At 37.2% G+C, this 20,105-nt stretch overlaps 1 protein-coding gene across 1 annotated transcript; it reads left to right on the top strand.

Moving 5' to 3' along the window:
- Positions 1 to 3,847: 3,847 nt before the first annotated feature.
- LOC108140087 lies at positions 3,848 to 19,835 on the top strand. Its single transcript, XM_041709193.1, has 3 exons — positions 3,848 to 5,384; positions 16,532 to 17,415; positions 18,989 to 19,835. Exons 1-3 carry the CDS (start codon positions 4,586 to 4,588, stop codon positions 19,322 to 19,324), a joined length of 2,019 nt encoding a protein of 672 aa, XP_041565127.1. The 5' UTR covers positions 3,848 to 4,585; the 3' UTR covers positions 19,325 to 19,835.
- The last annotated feature ends 270 nt before the right edge of the window (positions 19,836 to 20,105 follow it).

Here is a 20,105-nt window from a genome sequence, read left to right as displayed (position 1 = left end):
CATAATTTTAATGTTTCAAAAATATTTAGTTCTTGCAATAACTGCAAGGGTATATGAACTTGGGCTTGCCGAAGTTAGCTTCTTTTCTTTTCTGGTTTAGTTAAATATTTATGATAAAAAAGGATAAAAAATAAAATGTGTCTGAAAACAGTTGAAAAAGTTAAGTTCACTTTTTAAAAGAAAAGTTACCTTCAACAAATTTTGAGAGCCATTTTTTAAATTAAGGAATCTAACTGCATCGGAAAACCAAGATTTGAACTCTTGCGGATTTTGTCAATTTAAATTTCTAAGGCAGTTTTATTAAAGTTTTTGACTATTGTAAAATGTTTTCTTGTCTATCAGTGAAGGAGACGTACCCGACCCTATAAAGAATCTAATAAATACCCCTTTTAACGATCGGACCTTCATCATACAAAATATCTGATTTCAAATTTTATGACGAAAAATTAATAAGCATTCGACTAAATAAATACACATTTTTAGTGTTGCCATTCGTGCCGCTTCATCTAGGTATTTTGCATACACAGGCATTTTTTATTTCAACTTGCCGAATGTTACATACCAAAAGTTGAGGAATCTCAAAGGCTATCATATATAAGTAAAAAGTGAAGTCAAGAACGATTTAACAATTTAAAATTATTTGGAAGAAATTTTTAGGTATATTATTTAGTCCAATGATGTTAAGGCAGCGTGATAAGCATTTGACAATACCTTTTCAGTAACATATATCCAGTGTTGGGGTGTACTTAGATATTTGTACCTAGGTACGTGTACAGGTACACGTTTCGATACATTACCTAGGTAAAAAATATAAGACTACCTTTTACCTCACCTAGATTTTTATTTATCTTAAAAATTTGCTATAATAGGTACTGAAATTTTGTTATTAAATTTAGTTTTCAAATTAGCTTAATACCACTAAATTGAGTTTAGTATTGTTTTTTTCCAATATATAAATAAAGAAAAGTTAATTCCACCGCACCGCAGATAAAAAATGTGTCTTGTGACATGTTTCTTCTACAACAATAATTAACAGCGCATATACGCAATATCAAAATTGCTCTACAACTTCGTGAAGAACAAAACGTTTAAATTAAAAAAAAATTGTATAAAACATTTTTTTCCTTTTTTTTGTACCCTTTACCTTACAGATACATAACAAATTGTATACCTTTTACCTTACCTAAGTACTTATTTTCACAAATACCTTGTACCTTACCTAAATCCAAAAAGCTAGCACCTTTCCCAACACTGCATACATCATGTCTGTAGTTTTTCTTGTTTAGTAGCTATGAACGTGCTGTTTTTAGCGTTTTTCCGCTAATCAAGCTACTTTTTCTAAAAATCGTAGAATAATCTTTTTTGTAACGACCTGCCCAATACATGTAAAATTATTATAGAATTCTAAAACAAGTCTTTAATTTTTTTTGAAACTGACAAACAGACACCAAAAAATTTGTATTGTGTGATATAAAAAAAAAATATTTGAGTAACTTTTGAACGGAGCATCGGATCCAAGCAAATTGGTTGTCACTCGACGCATATTTTCCTATTTCCTCTTCAGAAAATGTTTAGTATGTCACTTTCACCGCCCTGTCTCCTGAACCAATTAACATTCCTATAGCTCTGGTATCTTCGATTGGTCGATTACTCATTGAGATTTTTACTTCTGCGGCTTTATATAACATTTTGGTGAGCTTCGTGACTACATATACTGACGTCTATAGTGATATATATTCTTGATCAGCAGTACTAGGATAGTCGATCTAGCCATGTCCGTTTCTACGCAAACTCTCAGTTTTAAAGCTATTGACATGACATGACTTTCTCAAAAGTTGTCTTCCGGTCACTGGATGTATATTAGTCAGATCGAGCCAGATCAAACAACTATAGCATATAGCTACCATAGAAACAATATTGAAAAAATGAAACAAATTATGACTTTGCTGTTGTTTATTTTTTTTAGTTCTTCGAAATATATATTTAGTAATGGTTTATTATTTTAGACTTACGGCTTATTTTGGGGTCCTGGTTACGGATAAAAGTTTGCGTCAACAACGATTTCTTGGAAAATAGCGGTGAAAACCGTTATATCTTTATTTTTTGGCCATTTCTTGCAAAATATTACCTTTATAAAAAAACACATTCTAACAAAAATTGATGGTTAAAATTGATGATCAAACTATCTTAACGTTCATCGGTACATATTCACGTTCGTGAGTGTTATCGAAATAGTATCGGTTTCGTGAATGTTATCCTCCCTACACAAACAGAGAATAGATCAAAAACTAAACATGTTTTAGCAATAATTCATCAAAAACTTGTGTCACTGAATTTGCATAATATAAAACATAATAAACAAGAAAGAAAGCAAACTTCGGCAAGCCGAAGTTCATATACCCTTGCAGCTATTGCAAGAATTAAATATTTTTGAAAACATTAAAATTATGATTTACTTGCGTATATGCTTAAAAACATTGAAGCTATGATGATTTGCAGCTCACTTATTAGATAGTTATTTTATATATTTATTATTTCTATGGGAGCTATATGATAAAGTCGTCCGATTTTGATGAAATTTAAACCGTAATTCTAAAATATTTAACTATTACATTATGTCAAAGAACTAAAAAAAAAACTAAATAACAGCAAAGCTATAATATTTTTTATTTATTGTTTCGATTGTTTCTATGGGAGCTATATGATATAGTCGTCCGATGATGAAATTGATGAAATTTAAACCGTAATTCTGAAATAATTAACCATTTTTTTGGGAAAGTTTCATGCATATAGCTTTAAAACTGAAGTACTAGTTTGCGTAGAAATGTATCCTTCACTGCGTTGCAAACTTCTGACTGAATTTATAATACCCTCTGCAAGGGTATAAAATCGATAATAAAAACCATAAGCAAATAAAACCAATTAAAATTTCAAAACCATAACGTTAAATTATTTAAAAAAAAATAGTGAAGTTATTCGAATGTTAAAGTTTAGTGATGCCACCCCGGTCCAATTAATTGTGCGCTCATTTTAAAATGACGGTTTGAAGGCAAAACCGTTTTACGCAAAAGTCACTAAACATGAAATGTGTGGAAAAAAAAACAAAAAATAAAAACGATTCCTGCCGTTATTTTCAAAGAAATAGTCTTGCCGCAAACTTTGACCTATTTTTTCATAAACATGACCCTAAAGTACATACATAAGTCTTAAAAATTTGAAACTGATCGGGTGTTGGGACTTTTCGGCAGTTTTTCTACATTTGTATTAATAACGAAACGAGCTAATTTTTGTTCGGCTTAATCTTGTTTTTCTGAAGTCAGAAATAAATATAATGCGCCAGTAACGGAATTGTTCATTCAAAAAATTGTTAATTGTAGATATGTAAGTAAGTATTCAAGATAACTTTAAAAGGAATGTAAATAAATATGTAAATATTTTAGACTATCAATACGCACAGCATTCATTTACTCTTTACATATACCTGCATGTTTATACATCTGCTTGACCTTTTAGTGGATTTAGACATTCCGGGCGTGTACACTTTTATGTACGCATATATTTCGCTGATCTGGGGATTATCCACTCCCCTTCTAGAGCCCAGCCCAGCTGAACCTACAACTAGGTCGAGGCTCAATCTCTTGCTCTCCTGCTCTCCCTCTCTCTCTCTTTTCCTCTATCGCACTCTCTCTCTATTTCTCGCTCTCTCTCTCTCTCTCTCTCTCTTGCCTGCCTTAAGTCGGTCGGGCAGAGAGCGGTGAACAGGTAAGCAGGTGGGTAATCGCAGAGAGCGACTTCCGATCGCAGACCCGAACAAAGACCAAGTAGATGACGCTGAGTTTTTCGCCAGATTCATTTTTCAGGGAGACTTCGTCGCGTAGACAAGCCCAAATTCGAAACGGGCGCCAGCAAGTCGATCCGGCAGACAACTGCCAGTTGATACAGGAGTCGAAGCAGCCCCTGCGCAGTGGAAAGTTACGCAGCGCGCACCCAGAGTTCAAAGTGTAAAGGATAAGCCGGGGATTGGAAACCCGCGACGCCATATTTGTTTTCCAAACGCTTGAGTGTGTGCGTGGCTCAGCTTCGGTGTGTGTAAGTGCAAAGACTATCGGCAGCCTTTGCATACCAAGTTTTCCGACATTCCACTTAAAATCGAACAAAGTTAAGCCCGGGAATACAATTTTCATAGCCAGTTTTTGTGTACGTGTGTCTGTGTCGCCGTGTGTGTGTATGTGTATGTCAGCTCGCTATGGACGAGTGTGCGTGCGCCCGTGTTGGTGGAACCCGATCGAGAACGCTGGTGTGAGTGCAAGTGGCTTGAGTGTGCAGCGCAAAATATCCGCTTACCTAAGCGAAAAAGTTCTCTCGTAACGGCCTAAGAACCGCACCTGGGCACAGACACAGTCACAGTCACAGAAATACCTATGCCAACAAACGTGGCCAGCACACAAAGCGAAACCAGAAAGTCCACATTTTTTTGACCTGCTCTTCGCTCTTCTCCTCGCGCTCTCGGTTGGAACGTCGCTCCCCAAAGCTCGAGCTCTGTATCTATAGTACTACGTATTCGTAAGTCCGCTACGTAGCCACAATGGGCGACTCCACGCCCATCTGTCGGTGCCGCGTGCTCTACCTGGGCAGCGCCGTGCCGCGCCAGAGCAAGGACGGATTGCAGGGAATTCAGGAGCCGCTGCGCAGCCTTTATCCTTCGGAGGGGGCTGTGGGCGCCAAGGGTATCGATAGCTGGCTGAGCGTCTGGTCAAACGGCATCCTGCTGGAGAACGTGGACGAAAACCTTAAGCAGATTACGCGCTTCTTCCCAATCGAGTCGCTGCACTACTGCGCCGCCGTGCGCCAGGTGCTCATTCCGGAGCGAGGCAACGCTCACCCGGAGCCCAAGTTCCTGCCGCTGGACTCGCCCTTCGCCCGGATGCCACGCGCCCAGCACCCACCCATCTTCGCCGCCATCCTACGCCGCACCACTGGCATCAAAGTGCTTGAGTGCCACGTGTTCATCTGCAAGCGGGAGGCGGCCGCAAATGCGCTAGTCAGGTGCTGCTTTCACGCCTACGCCGACAATTCATACGCCCGGCAGTTGGAGACGGGCGTCGTCGGAGGGGGCGGTAGCGTCTACGGCACCCTGAAGAGTGGTGCCGGCAGCAAGTCCAGTGCCGACCTGACCAGCGTGGGCCTGGCCAACGGAGTCGGAAATGGAGGCGGTAACCACCATCTAGCCCTGTCCAGTCAAGGTGGCTGGCGATCGAGAGCGGGCAGCACTACGACGCTGAACAGTCTGGGACGCGCTTCCAACGGCCACGCCCCTAATGGATCAGCCATGAACGGTGGCAGCACTGGTAGCGCGGCCGAAGGTTACACATCTGTGAAGAACTGTAAGTACCCTGCTCCAAAAGTATTGACTTTATTAATTATTCAGCAAAAATATTCTATATTTTGAGAGGCAAAGTGAATAGAAGATTTAAATATGTATTTGGTTTGGCGCAAATTACTTTCTGTTTTCGTCACAATGTTTGTTATCAACAATTTTGTTTGTTGAAAGTGCGATCGTTGCATTCAAACTTCACTTATAATGAATAATATTACACTAGTTTGAAACGAAATGGTCGGATCAGTACTATTGAATACATGCCGTCCACACTCGATTGATTAACAAGGGATTTGGAAAATTTGTTTTATTAATTTAATAAAATACTTGTTTGTAAATTGTTGTTTTTCATAATATTTTTGTGAAATAAGTCATTAAATAATGCATTTTTGGGTACGCTTATCCCCACTCAACTGGCGATTTATACTTTTCGGGACATTATTGTTTTCAGGCAACGTTAGATGTTTTTCACTAAAAAGGAACGGTCCTTGAATGCTGAAGTCATAACAACTTCTAGATTGAATAAAATAAGGTTAGCCTTAACTATTTTATATAATATTACATGTCAACGTTCTTATTGTAAAATAAATTCTTTTTAAGACACGTAGCACAGCTCATTAGCTTTGGTCATAAGACTCCTTGGACTTTTTAGACAATTTTGTCATTTACAACGAAAATACTATATATAATAGTCTTAAAAATAAGTGAATTTTGACAGTATTATATTTAGTAGTTTACGTATTTTAGAGACTATTATATTTAGTAGTCAATTTTCACACATAGAAAAAATGGATATGAGATGATTCTCAAGCGGATGAAATTCCGTACCAATTAATGTGCGATATTTGGCGCATCTCTTTTTAAACTTCGAAAACGTAAAAACAGTATCAAATAATATACAATTTTTATTTTGAGAATTTGATACAAAACAAGGGTGAATGCTTAAGTCAAGATCCCCGACCAACAAAAAAAACAAAACTGTCTGAAATCAGCTAAGCCCATAAGAACACATGTATGTTTGACCGTTCTTTTTTAATGTCTGCCGGGATTTAAAGTATATTTATACCCCTGCAGAGGGTATTATATTTTCAGTCAGAAGCTTGCAACGTTTAAATTATATATATTCTTGATCAGAATCTCTAGGTGAGTCGATCTAGCCATTTCCGGCTGTCCTTCTGTCCGTCCGTCTGTCCGTCCGTTTCTACGCAAACTAGTTCCTCAGTTTTAAAGCTATCTGCGTGAAACTTTCCCAAAAGTTATATTTCTATTGCAGATAGTACATAAGTCGGAACGAGCCGGATCGGACTATAGCATATAGCTCCCATAGGAACAACAGGGAAAATAAAATAAATTTTTTTAGTTCTTTGACATGAAGTAATGGTTAAATATTATTAATAATTAAGGTTTAAATTTCATCAAAATCGGACGACTATAACATAAAGCTCCCATGGGAACAATACAAATATTAAAAAAGAAATTTTTTAAAAATGTAACTTTTCCATTTTGTAATTTTTTTAAAATTCTTTTTGACTAATTGGTAATTTGACAGTTCAGAATTACGCTTTTAATTTTATTAAAATCGAAAAAAGATATCATAGATATATCTGCCATGGAAACTATCGAATAATTCATCATCATAGCTTCTATGTTTTAAAACACATACGCAAGTAAATCATAATTTTATTGTTTTCAAGAATATTTAGTCTGCTGTTAGTAAAATGATCTTTATAATTATTTTTTGTATTTACTTATCGGAAAAGGAGAGTAAAAAATAAAACATGTTCTAAATTTAATTTAAACACTGTTTAAACACGGCCAGCTCCAATATCTTCATAATAAATCCATTACAGAATCGTTGACCCAAGAGTAAAATTAAAAATGTTGTCTAGTTCAAAGGCTCTTGCGTTGCAGCCATTCTGACCATTTAAGTCAAAGCTACTAAGCTCCCTACTGTATCAATGACGCGGTTGATACAGCCCACGTCGGTTGTGACGGCGCTGACCACTAGATTTAAAGAGGGAGAATATGTTTTGGTATTTTGATGCGTACCAAACACTTTCCACTCATTTAAATTTCAATGATGGCGACCAGTCAGCAAACAACACGGAAGCCGAGAAGACGAGGCTTAAACCAAACCGTGTTTAACTTTGCTGCTACTCTGTCCATCGGTTATAGCGAAGTTATGATAATTACCAGTAAATTGCTGGAACTGAGGAAAGCAGTTCTGCTTGTGTCTCTGCACGGTCTCTATCTGAATTTCGCTCTTTGACTGTCGAAGCTGCTGCTGTCAATCCGGCTCCCAAGTTCATTCATATTTAATTAGCACATTTACATTTACTGCTTGCAAATAGAAATCAGAACGCTCCAGGCGAAGTTTTACACAATTCGAACAACTGGAACTGTAGCTATGTATTCAAAATCAAAAATTGCCAAATTTTTGTTGGTGGCAAACACTCTAAATACACCATTTTTCAGGTCATGTTCAAGGGTGCCATGACTTTTTTAAATTTGGAGAAAACAAATTTTAGATAATATCCAAATATTTGATTTTTATACCCTTGCCGAGGGTATTATAATTTCAGTCAGAAGTTTGCAACGCAGTGAAGGAGACATCTCCGACCGTAAAGTATATATATTCTTGATCAGCATCACTAGGCGAGTTGATCTAGCCGTGTGCGTCTGTCCGTCCGTATGTCCGTCCGTCTGTCCGTCCGTCTGTCCGTCCGTTTCTACGCAAACTAGTTCCTCAGTTTTAAAGCTATCTGCGTGAAACTTTCCCAAAAGTTGTCTTTCTATTGCAGCTAGTATATAAGTCGGAATGAGCCGGATATGGAAATTATATATAAAAAAAATTATAACTTTGCTGTTTCTTAATTTTTCTATTAGGTTTTCGACATATAGTAATGGTTAACTATTTTAGAATTACGGTTCAAATTTCATCAAAATCGGACGACTATATCATATAGCTCCCATAGAAATAATATAAATTTATAAAATAACTATCTAATAATTGATCTGCTAATCATCATAGCTTCAATGTTTTTAAACATATACGCAAGTAAATCATAATTTTAACGTTTTCAACAATATTTAATTCTTGCAATAGCTGCAAGTGTATATGAACTTCGGCTTGCCGAAGTTTGCTTCCTTTCTTGTTAATCCTAAAAAAACCCAACTAAAAATACTTATAAATATTGCTTAAACCAAAATTACAACACAAAGAGAACTTTACATTTCAAGAGAAATTAAAATTTTTTCCATCGGAGATATATTTCTTAAAGACACTTTAAGCATGAACGTCATATTCTAAAGACATGGATAATGGTTCAAGCCGGGAACTTTTTTTTTATAAAGCGGTGGTATGCGTTTGTTGGGTATTCCTACCTCTATGTCACATTATTTTCGTTTATTTATTTGATTTGTATAAAAGCAGAACAACTAATTAATTAAAAATTAATTAAAGGTCGAATTTTATATTAATAAACCTGTTATTACATATTTACAAGATTATATTTTTTTGTCAGGAAAACAAGTTTAAACAGTCAACAATTAAATTAAAACAGTAGTGAAAACCATAATCTTTAAAATATCTAAACCTCGTGAAAAAATAAAAATCTTAATGAAAAGAAAAATCTCATGGACACACTGTCTGTCTTAAATTAGCTTGTTAAACAACTGATTTTATCGCTTCTCGACAGAGTTTCACTTGAGCACTCTCACATTGACGTATTCTGGCGAGCCTCTCTGGGACTCTCTCTTTTCTATCCGTCCACCGCGGTTCCACGTTCCACTGCGATTTCACACTTCCAGCTGGCTTTGCAGCGACTCAGCTTTAGGAATATGAAAGCGCCAGGCAAGACCACAATCACAATGAAATTAGCAGACCCATCCGAAATTTTCTCACGCGTTCATCTCAAATTACCCACAAGTTGAGCGCACTTGCATGTTCATAATGAAGGTTTGAGGCCCGTTCCCGACTTCCCAAATTGTTCCCTGCATTAAATTGTGTTGGTGGAACCTGTTTACAAACCACGCGACCACCGATCCCAAAGGAACATTCAATCTACTCAGTAAGAAGATATCAAGCCTGAGCGAGAGAAAGCGGAATGTGCTAGAGCTTAAAGGGCAAAAATGAGAAGTCGGTGGTAAAAAGACTGTGAGACCCAAGCAGACAGGGATAGACAGAATATCCTGTTCGCATAGGGCTAGCTGCAAGTCACTTAAGTTGGTTTTAATGAGGCTACTGTTTTATTTGGCATGCTTTACAGACTCCAAACAATAACAAAAAAGAAGCAAACTTCGGCAAGCCGAAGATTATATACCCTTGCAGCTATTGCAAAAATTAAATATTCTTGAAAACATTTAAACTTAGATTTACATGCGTATATTTCCAAGAACATTGAAGCTATGATGATTTTCAGCTCAATTATTCTTTCGCTCCTATGGCAGCTATATGAGTCCCTAGAAATGTATGTTCCATTAGCTAGGGCTTCCGCGATATAACTAAGAATACGGAAATTCGATGTTTGACGACATTTTTTTTTATGTAGCCCATATAATAAAATGAATTACGAGCATTTTATAGTATGTGTGCTCTTCGCTGCTCTTCATTCACAATCTCCGTTTTTTGAATTGCGTCAAAACAAAACAAAAGAATTGCCAAAAAAAAAGTTCTAAAATAATGGCTCGATTTTAAAAATGTGCTTATATATCGATAGATATGGCCGAAATACAGACATAAAGCCTAATAACTAAGGTCCTACATGTCTCAGATTGTTTTCGCGATTTAAATGCTTGTTCCCTCAAATAATTACTAGATTTAACATCACTTTAACGAAATATGTTTGGATTTTGAATTTCGGAAAATCCAGTTCAGAGATATAGTGAGTAGCTCGCGTAGATCAGCTGTAGCTCCTTTCCAAAAAAAATGTTTTCTAATACGTTCTAAGTTTTAAAATAAATTTAAAAATATCATAATATGTGAACAAATTTCTGGAATAACAAGTTAAAAAGTTTTCTCAGAAAAATTCAGGAAAGTTCGCCTTTTTTCATATTTTAAACTGTACATAAACCTCTAAAAAGGAAGAGTAGGCGCAGGCGATGAAATTCGTCTATTCATATTCACAATTTTTTTTCGGTGTATCCTTTACTTTAAAAGGAACAAGTTTAATCAGATACGGCTTGAATTCAAAAACATTGTCAGTGTAAGTAGTTTCAAATGTTTTAGTTTTTTGGCGTTTGTCATGCGTGCCATAAGGCAAGCTAATTTTTTCTTTTATAAAAGAAAATTTTTTTAAGATTTATTTTATAAAGCGCACTAACTTAAAACTAGTTTACCGGCATTAAAACATCGTGCTGTTTGCTGATCGTCAACGACCTATCTAACAAATAATAACAAACTGCAAATTGAATAAGTAGAAAACTGCTAAATATCAAAGTGATAATCTGCACTATTGGCATAGGGTATACTACAAGCATAAACTGTAAAATGCCCGTCAGCGTGGTCAGTTGCCCATACAAAAGTGTCGGAGCATCGCTACAGCGTTTGGAAACACAAGCTACCTTCTTCAAATACCGGCTTCAGCCGGGCTGCAAAATTTTGGAGTACTTATTACGATCATCGACCATCTCGCAACTTTTTGTTGCTGTTGCACAATTATGCAAAGCCAGCACCGACTGGGGGCAGAGAAAGGCGAGTGCAAAAACAGAGACGGGACACAATAACCGAAATCCAGTTACAGTTCAACGACTTAGTTGCATGCAACAACCGCATGATAGCTTTTTCGCGGGCTCGGCGGAGTGATTGCAACTAGGGACCCGATCGCTATTGAAAAACATCTAGTTTATTAAGCATTATAAGATTTAAGATTAGCTGGTATACAAAATAATTTCTTTTTGATGCTAGGGCTAGTCTATTTTAAATAAAAACAAGATAGGAAGTACACTTTTGCAATGTTTAAAAAAATTTAAGCTATGATGATTTGCAGCTCAATTATTCAATAGTTCTTATGGCAACTATATAAATATTATTAAAATAAAAAAATAAAAATATAAAATAAAATTAAAAAAATAAAAGCGTGGTTCTAAACTGTCAAGTTATAAATAAGTCAAAAAGAATTTTTAATTAAAAAAAAATATTTTTTTTTGAATATTTTTTTGTTTTGATGGAAGCGTTATGTTACTATAATCCGAAATTTAAACCGTAAATCTGAAATATTTAACCATTACTAAATGTCGAAGAACTTAACAAAAAAAAATCTTATAATTTTTTTCATTTATTTTTCCGATTGTTTCTATGGGAGCTATATAGTCGTCCGATCCGGCTCGTTCCGACTTACCTATGTACTACCTGCTATAGAACGACAACTTTTGTGAAAGTTTAAAACTGAGAAACTAGTTTGCGTAGAAACGGACGAACAGACGGACATGGCTAGATCGACTCTCCAGTGATGCTGATCAGGAATATATATACTTTAAAGGGTAGGAAATGTCACCTTCACTGCATTACAAACTTCTGACCGAAATTATAATACCCTGCAAGGGTGGTTACTAATTACTTTGGCGTATACATCTTTATGCCACATTTAAATCACTCAGCCAAGGCATCTTGCCTGTGTGAGTTCTTAACTGTTGTGTTAGTCATTCTTGTGACATTCCGATGTGACATTGTCGGCCTAGATACCGACTTGCAGCTGCACCTGAGTACCTCCAACGTTGGGAAAGCTGCATGCCAAACGGTTGATTTTGGTGTATTTTTTTGTTTTAGCGCTGGTAACACAAGCAGCAGAAAAGCCTGAAAATAAAAACCATTTGAAAATTTGTCTGGCAATTTCGTTTTCTGCCACTCCTCTTCCGTTGGAATTTATGTAGCACCGAAAAGCAGCTGAATGCCAGCAGGGTGCTTTTCAAGCCTTAGGTACGTGGTATTTCTACTCAATCGGCCTTTTCCGCCACCCTGTATGAATAATACTTGCTGTTAGTTAGTACCAAACTCCTTTCCGTCTTACATTTATATTTTCACGCACGCATGCGCATCTCGTTGTCCCTCGGAGAGTAAGTGAGAGTATCAGTTTTACTTTTGGATGACCATATACACTTAACTTCCTCTGATGATGACGTAAGCCGGAATGATTTGTTGAAACGAAGATTGGGAAATTTTTGAAACATTTGCTAATGATCATTTCCATGATCAAAACAGGAGCACAGAAAATGTGACGTATAATAAAATAAATACAATTGAATTGATTTACTTACACATTAAGGCCAATGAACTGCTGCTCAATGAAATGATCATGAATCCGACGAGCTTCCGCAGTCATTTACGCAAATTATGTCTCGTACACGGTAAAAGTAGCTGTCTATTTACTAAACGGTAAAACTAAACTGCCCGACCAAGCTTCCTGCAGAGCTAACTATGTTTAGATGGTCCATTTGTATGTTTATATATCGTTATATTAATGTCTGCTCAAAGATGCCATTTAACGATTGCAACCAAGAAAGAAACAATACGATTTTTTTTTGTAAAACCATTCACTTCTTTTTTTAACGTAACTTCTTTTTTAAGTGGAAAAAGATTTAGACTAAACAAAGCATTTCTCCCTGTGCCGCAGCAAAAGACCTAAAACATTGCATTTAATAGTTGCATATGTCAATACATATTTAGACCAACTTACCAAAAGTATATTTTATTCGTAAATTCAAAATTTTCGTGCCGCAAAAGACCCACACATTCCAAGCGTGAGCGACGAGAGCTCTTATTTTCAGCGTCCGCCAAGTCTTTGGGTCAATAGTCGCAAAGCCAAGCTGGTTTCTCATGCTAGCGGATGAGACAAGAACGCCCAGGAAAAAGCCACCGGAAAGAGTAACAAACGAAACTAAAAAGCACAAACCAAAGAGCTGCGTTAAAAATAGTACGAATGGCAAGATACTGAAGTGGGCAGAAAAGACTGTTGCAAAGTGACTCTTCGCATTGTCGCTGGTCAAACAGGTCTCTAAAATGGCTAAGCGTTGCACGGCCACCAGACGATCGGATTCAACTTTCGGGCTGGTGCTTGCGAGGTCTGGTTGCGGACTAAACGTGGTGAGGTGGACTGCGGGTCGGAGGTGTGGTGACAGTTGCAGGTGTAGCCACTCAGGTTATTAAACTACTGTTATTTATTACAAAACCGTTGCTTCCATGGCCCAAATGCGCTGCAATGTGAGTAGATATTTGTGGGCTTGGAGAGGCCAGTCGGACCGACTCAATCGAAATCTCTGACCAGTTTATTTGAATGCGTTTGACGACGCGAGACCGCGTTCTTGGCCCGTTTTCGTGCATAAGAGCGGATTAGACGCGCTCAGTCGATGGTCAGCGTTTTGGCTAATTTGTTTTCGAGTGCTTTGTCCAGCTCTGGCCGCCACTTGCCTATCTTCGTTATTTAATGACTCAGCAGCTCGAGACAAGTGCGCAATGGATACAGATAGTCAGCAGAAAGCATCCGTCGACCATGAAGGGCGGGGGAAAACTAACAAAACCTATAAGTCATTCAAATGCTTCACATTTATATTTATTCTGAAGATCTGTAGATTCTTTAATTTCAGTCATATTTCTCACATTCGTAAACTTAATAGACTAAGAACCTTGCAACTATAAATTGTACTGAACCAGCAGTCCACGTAGTCATATATCGCAGCGAAAGTATACAATACATAGGTAGATCAACTCATACAAAACACAACATAGTGCCCCGAATATTAAATGCCCTTTTCTTGGCTAACCATTATCAAAATTAATATTCGCCCAGAAAATAAACGGGTCTTAGGTGGCGCCATCGTATGTATTTTGACATAAATGACGAAAGTAGTGGTGCTGAATTTAAAAAATAAAAATTATGTTTTTCCTTAAAATAATTAAATTAACCATTATCAATTAAAAACATATAGCTTTGTTTTCAGCACTTATTTTAATTTGTAGCCTATTTTAAATTTTAAAAAAAATTTTATCTATTTTATCTTGCTTATGCGGGAGCTCAACACCCGGCAACACTCAATTTTTCATTAACTCCCGGTGTAAATTGTTTAAAAACATTTTTTTTCTAATTTTTAAGGTATTACCATACAGTTTTTTTATTTGTATTTTGGTTGCGATAGAGCAGCTAAATCGTTAAAGACCGTTTTAAGACAAATCGTTCGCAAGAAGCTGGTTATATTAATAAGCAAAGAACAATTTTTATAAAGAGTATTATTTGCTCGATTGTAAAAATATTTGTTCGGTACAATTGTGTTGAATGATCTGTTGTCATGAATTTCCTACTATTTTTCTAAGTTAAAACATTCTTGTAGTTTTTTATGTATTTGGAGATATCCCCCTCATGCAGCTTTTGCTGTTTTTAACTGTTAAAATATTTAGTTTTTAGGACCGTTTTCGAAGCATTAAAAAATTATTAAAAATAGCAGAGACGGCAATCATTATAAACATTCTCGTTATTTTTTTGTATCCTTGCAAAAGTAATATAATTTCAGTCAGACGGAGACGTCAACTACCCTATAAGGTATATATATACTTGATCAGCAACACTAGGAGAGTCGATTTGGACATGTCCGTCTATTTGTTCATCCGTTTCTACACAAATTAGTCTTGCTACATATATGTATGAAACAACAAAAGAAGAAAAATTCTGCAAGCCGAAGTTTATACATACACCCTTGCAGCTATTGTATTAAAACGTCTAAATTTTGAATTTAATGCGTATATGTTTTAAAACATTGAGGCTGTGATGATTTCCAGCCAATTTTCCGATTTGAATAAAATTAAAAGCATAGTTCTGAATTATTAAACCTATACTATGTCCAACAGAACAAAAAAAAATGTTTTGTTAATTTATTTTTTTGAATAATCCGATTGTTACAATGGGCGCTTTATGATATAGTCGTTCGATTTTGATCAAATTTAAAATTCAAAAAACAAAAACAATGCCTTGTATCGAAAAACAAAAGACAAATATTAAAAAACAGCAACGTTATATTTTTTTTTTAATTTATTGGCCGATTGTTCCTATGGGGGCTATATGATATAGTCGACTTATATACTACATGTAACAGAAAGACAAATTCAAATCGGACACCGATATCATATATCTGCCATAGAAACGATCGAATAATTGAGCTGAAAGTCATCAATGCTTCAATGCTTTAATACGCATATAAGTCGAAATTTAAGTGTTTTTAAGAATATTTAATTTTTGCAATAGCGGCAATGATATATAAACTTCGCCGTCCCGAAGTTTGCTTCCTTTCTTTTTTTTTTATAAAATAATAGTTCGATTTTGAAAATGATTGGATTTACCGATTGAGATGACCAAAACACACACGCAGAGTCTTATATAAGTTATAACATGTCTCAGAATGATTTCGAGATTTAGGACGATAGAGTAGGCGGGGAACCGTTTTGGTTGTGCTGCGTAAGAATTACTAAAATCTGCATGTCAATTCCCAAATCTCTAGTTTTTTTAGTTTCCGAGATCTCGGCGTTGATACAAACGAAGAGACGGACACACAGACGGAAAGACAGACGATCGATTCGGCTATTGATCCTAATTGGGTCGGAAACATACTTTTCAATATACCCTTTTACTCTAAGTGTAATGGGTATAAAAATAAAAATGACATATAATTATAACGTTTGTTTAGAAAAAATAAAACTGAAAAGCATCTACAACAATAGAGATCAATTTTACTATTTTTTGTGCAGATATTTGAGAGAAGGTAAAGCAGAAAAAACTATAAAAATAATTAAAAAATGAGTATTTCATATTTCTCTAGCATGTGTTTATCTTTAAGATGTTTTCATTTATTTTCGTGTTAGATAAGGTTTTCTTTTCTTCATATTCCCAGTACTTAAGGCCTAAAAACTAATAACAAAAAAGAAACATTCTCAGCACTCCCACTCCCTGTTATTAACATGCGTTAAACAAAACACAAAAGTTTTAAGTCCACATGTCTTATCTATATATATCATCTATATTCTTTATTATATAATGCCGTTGTTTTAAAATGCATAAGGGTAAACATTTTAATGCACTGTGGATCTATAATGTGTGAATATTGTAAATGTGCAGAACCATTTAATATGACAAAGCGTCGCCCTTCTAATAAACGTAACATGGTCTCTTTCAGTTTATGGCAGCAGTGCTGACCTCAACGTGACCGTCGATGACGGGGATGCATCGTACAACGGCGACGAGAACCACAAGGTCTGGAGTGGGTCGCAGGACCAGCTGGACAGTATAGGACCCGTAGAGAGTCCTTACGAACTGTTTGCCGGAAACACCTCCACCTTGGGAAGGCCTCTTCGGGCGCGCCAGATCAGCACGCCCATCGATGTACCGCCACCTCCAGTAAAGGAGGAGCGGAAGCCGAAGCGGGACAAAAAGTCTTCCAAGTCGAGCGGCAGCCAGAGCCTTTCCGGCACTCTCATCCGCCCGAAGCCAGTGCACGCGGCAGCGCTGCACCGCTCCGGCTTCCAGGGAGCGTCCGGACCTGGCAGCATGATCTACGGTCACGGACCCATACCCGGACACGGACCGCACGCCGCTCGGTACCACACGATCAGCCACCGGGGCTTTCCTCCAGGTCCACCAAGCCACCTGGCCCATCACCAGCCGCCACATCCTCCACAGCACCAGGTTCACATGATGCACCACCCCCACATCGGTGGCATGTCGCCCATGCAGATCCCCGTGATGATGCCGCAGCAGTACGCTACTCTTCAGTCGTCTCGCTCCACCAGCAAGAAGAAGAAGAAGGACAAAAAGAATGGCGCTGGCGGCAGTGGCGGGGTTCCCGTGGGCATGCCCATTGTACCGCCCATCTACGCCTATCATCAGCAGCAGGCCATGGCCACCGTCCCATCCCCCCAGCTGGCCCAGTCCCTCATAGGGGAGAACCGGGGGTTGGGCCACTCCAACCGCAAGCTGGCGGCGTCGATGGGCAACGGGCTGGACGACTCCGGCAACTCGGGGGCAGAGTCGCCATCGCCAGGCGGCACCGGCATATACAAGGTGGGTGCCATTAAATTTTCCATTAAAAACAATAGAGACCGCAATAGACGATTTTCCGACCATTAGGATACTTCAGACTTTATAGCCTTACAACTTCAAAAATATTTGCTCGATATATGTGACCAAAACACACACACAGAGTCCAACACCTACGGTCTAACATGTCTCGGATTGACAGAACATACATTCACGATTTGAGGGAGTTAGAGTGGGCGTGGCTCCGTTTTGAAATAACCTTGCAATGCATAGGAACTACTAGCATCTGCATGCCAAGTTCCAAATATCTAGTTTTAATAGTTTTCAAATCTCGACGTTCATACAGACGGACAGACAGACGGACATGGCTAGATCGACTCTCCTAATGATGCTGCTAGGGTAGGGAATGTTTCCTTCTGATTTTTAAGGATATAAAAATTAACGAGAATGTCATTTGGCCCTACAGAACATTAAATTTTTACAAACTTCGTTGTTTCTAAGATGGCTTATTTTTGGCCAAGTATCTGATTTCAAATAAGTTTGCTTAAATTAAGATTTGTTTTAAATTTACATTTTAAACAATAGTTAATATTTTACAATTATTTAATGAAAATGTTTCTTCCTTTAACCTGAAACCATTTTTTATACCATTTTCCTCACCAAATTGGTAGTGGATACTTTCAGGATGGAATTCTTGCCTAAGCAGCTTTAACTTCTCCAAATTTAAAAAGGTTCCGTTTTTGTTGATTAATAACTTTCGAGCGCATTCACGCACAAAATATTGATAAATACTAAAAGTTGAGGAACCTCAAAAAAGTAAACAAAAAAAATAAAAATTAAATAATTTTTTAATTGTTTTATTTAGACCAATTATGTAAGGGTTTCGTGGTCAGAATTTGACAATTCCTTTTTAATGACATATATCACTTGTCTGCAGCTTAACTAGTTTCGAAGTTATAGCGGTGTAAAGTTTATCTATTTTTAGCGATTTCCCGCTAAATAAGCTCTTTTTTTAAAAAATCTAGAACAACCTTTTTTTAACGACCTGCTCAACACAAAAAAATTATTCCGGAATTCTAAAACAAGTCCTTAAAATTTGTTCAAATTGAGAAACGATGCAGAAACCTTTTATATTTTTTAAATATACCAAAAAAAGTGTTTTTTGAATAATTTTTGCATGTTGCAAATTTCGTGTCATTCGACGCATATTTTGAATAAAATTTTAACTGTTAAAAATAGGCAATATTTTACCATCCCAAGCTCAGGAACTCCACTTAAAATAAATAATAAACAAATCTTGGTATATTAAAGTATGTTTTATCTTTTGCGATTTTGTATTTTAATGAAATTATTTAATTTTCGAATTAATTCTTAATTTTAGTCCTACTTTCTATTCAACGAAACTACTTAATAAGTTAAACTATTTAAAAAGACTAGGAACTTTACCTGGAACTTAGAATCGAACTGGGGATTTTTTCGTGTTGTATAAAAAAGGGAATATTAAAAATACATTTTTCTTTAACACAAAAGCTAATATTTTCCGTTTAACCAAAGATCTAGTAAAAAAGTGCAGTAATTTAATTTTGTATTGTTACAGCGCAAAGGACACCTAAACGAGCGAGCCTTTAGCTATTCTATACGCCAAGAGCATCGCAGTCGCAGCCACGGATCCTTGGCAAGCTTGCAGTTTAACCCGCCGGACATAAAAAAGGAGCGCGAGATCGCCCAGATGGTAGCAGGTCTTGACCTGAATGATGGCGAGCGACACATTGGCTCGAACACGCTGCAACGCAAGCAGACGGCCCTAATGATGTCAAATGGTGGGGGGCAGGGCCTTGGACCAGGCCAGCACGCTCACGCTCATCCTACCCATCCACATGCCATCTACGGCCCACTGGGGCCCGCCAGCAATTTTGGAAAGCCGCGAAGATAAGAGCTTTTGTCCGTTTAATTTAACTTTTGGGTTGATCCGCAACCGCGAATTTTACGCATACATACATAGATTTACACAATGTTTATCGATGCTGGTCAAGTTTAAAATTGGTACGATCGAAAGCGGCAAGTGAAGAATTACAGAAAGCACTCTGATTGTCTTTGTTGTACACCGGAACAAAAATATGGTGGCTGAACAGTCTAGCAGAGGTCTGGGCGAGAACTCCCACACGGAAACCAATTCTACTTAAATGAATATGTGTGCCTTATTAGGTTTATACTAAAAGTACGTGCGCTCGCTAGTAACCATGAATCCACGAGATACCATATATTAACCATTATAATGTGTAGTGTAGTATATTATAATAAGTTTACCCTTTCCGGCTCGAAGGCGATTACAAACTCTATCGCTTCGGTAAACTCATCCCGATATGCCGTAAATAGCCTGTATGCAATTAAACATGTATAATAAATACCTACAATAAACTGTTAACAGAGTATCTACGCCAAAACGAATGTTTCTTCATCTCCAGGTGCCCAGCTGTCGTCCTGCCGCTTTCAAGCACAATTGCTGTGTCTGCTACGTAGTGGTACCTTCACTTAAGCTAGATTGATTGGCAGAACTTCTATAGAAAGACCTAGAGGAATGCTCTTTTGATGCATTTATTACTCAGCTTTGCCAAAGTTCCAACTATTGCAGACGTGTGCCCCGCATTTAAAGAGGAAAACCTGCGAACCTTGACTCCGAGCGAAACCGATCTAATTGATTTGCATGCGAATGC

This window comes from Drosophila elegans, unplaced genomic scaffold (assembly GCF_018152505.1).
Source record: "Drosophila elegans isolate 14027-0461.03 unplaced genomic scaffold, ASM1815250v1 contig_476, whole genome shotgun sequence".
In the NCBI taxonomy this organism is placed as follows: domain Eukaryota; kingdom Metazoa; phylum Arthropoda; class Insecta; order Diptera; family Drosophilidae; genus Drosophila; species Drosophila elegans.
Note: the sequence above shows the minus strand (reverse complement) of the source record. Positions and strands in the feature narration are given on the sequence as shown.

Excerpts from the sequence above, each read along its gene's own strand:
- LOC108140087 (XM_041709193.1), top strand. The coding sequence starts at position 4,586 with ATGGGCGACTCCACGCCCATCTGTCGGTGCCGCGTGCTCTACCTGGGC. Across the intron at positions 5,385-16,531 it reads TTACACATCTGTGAAGAACT|TTTATGGCAGCAGTGCTGAC; the intron begins GTAAGTACCCTG and ends GGTCTCTTTCAG. Across the intron at positions 17,416-18,988 it reads GCGGCACCGGCATATACAAG|CGCAAAGGACACCTAAACGA; the intron begins GTGGGTGCCATT and ends GTATTGTTACAG.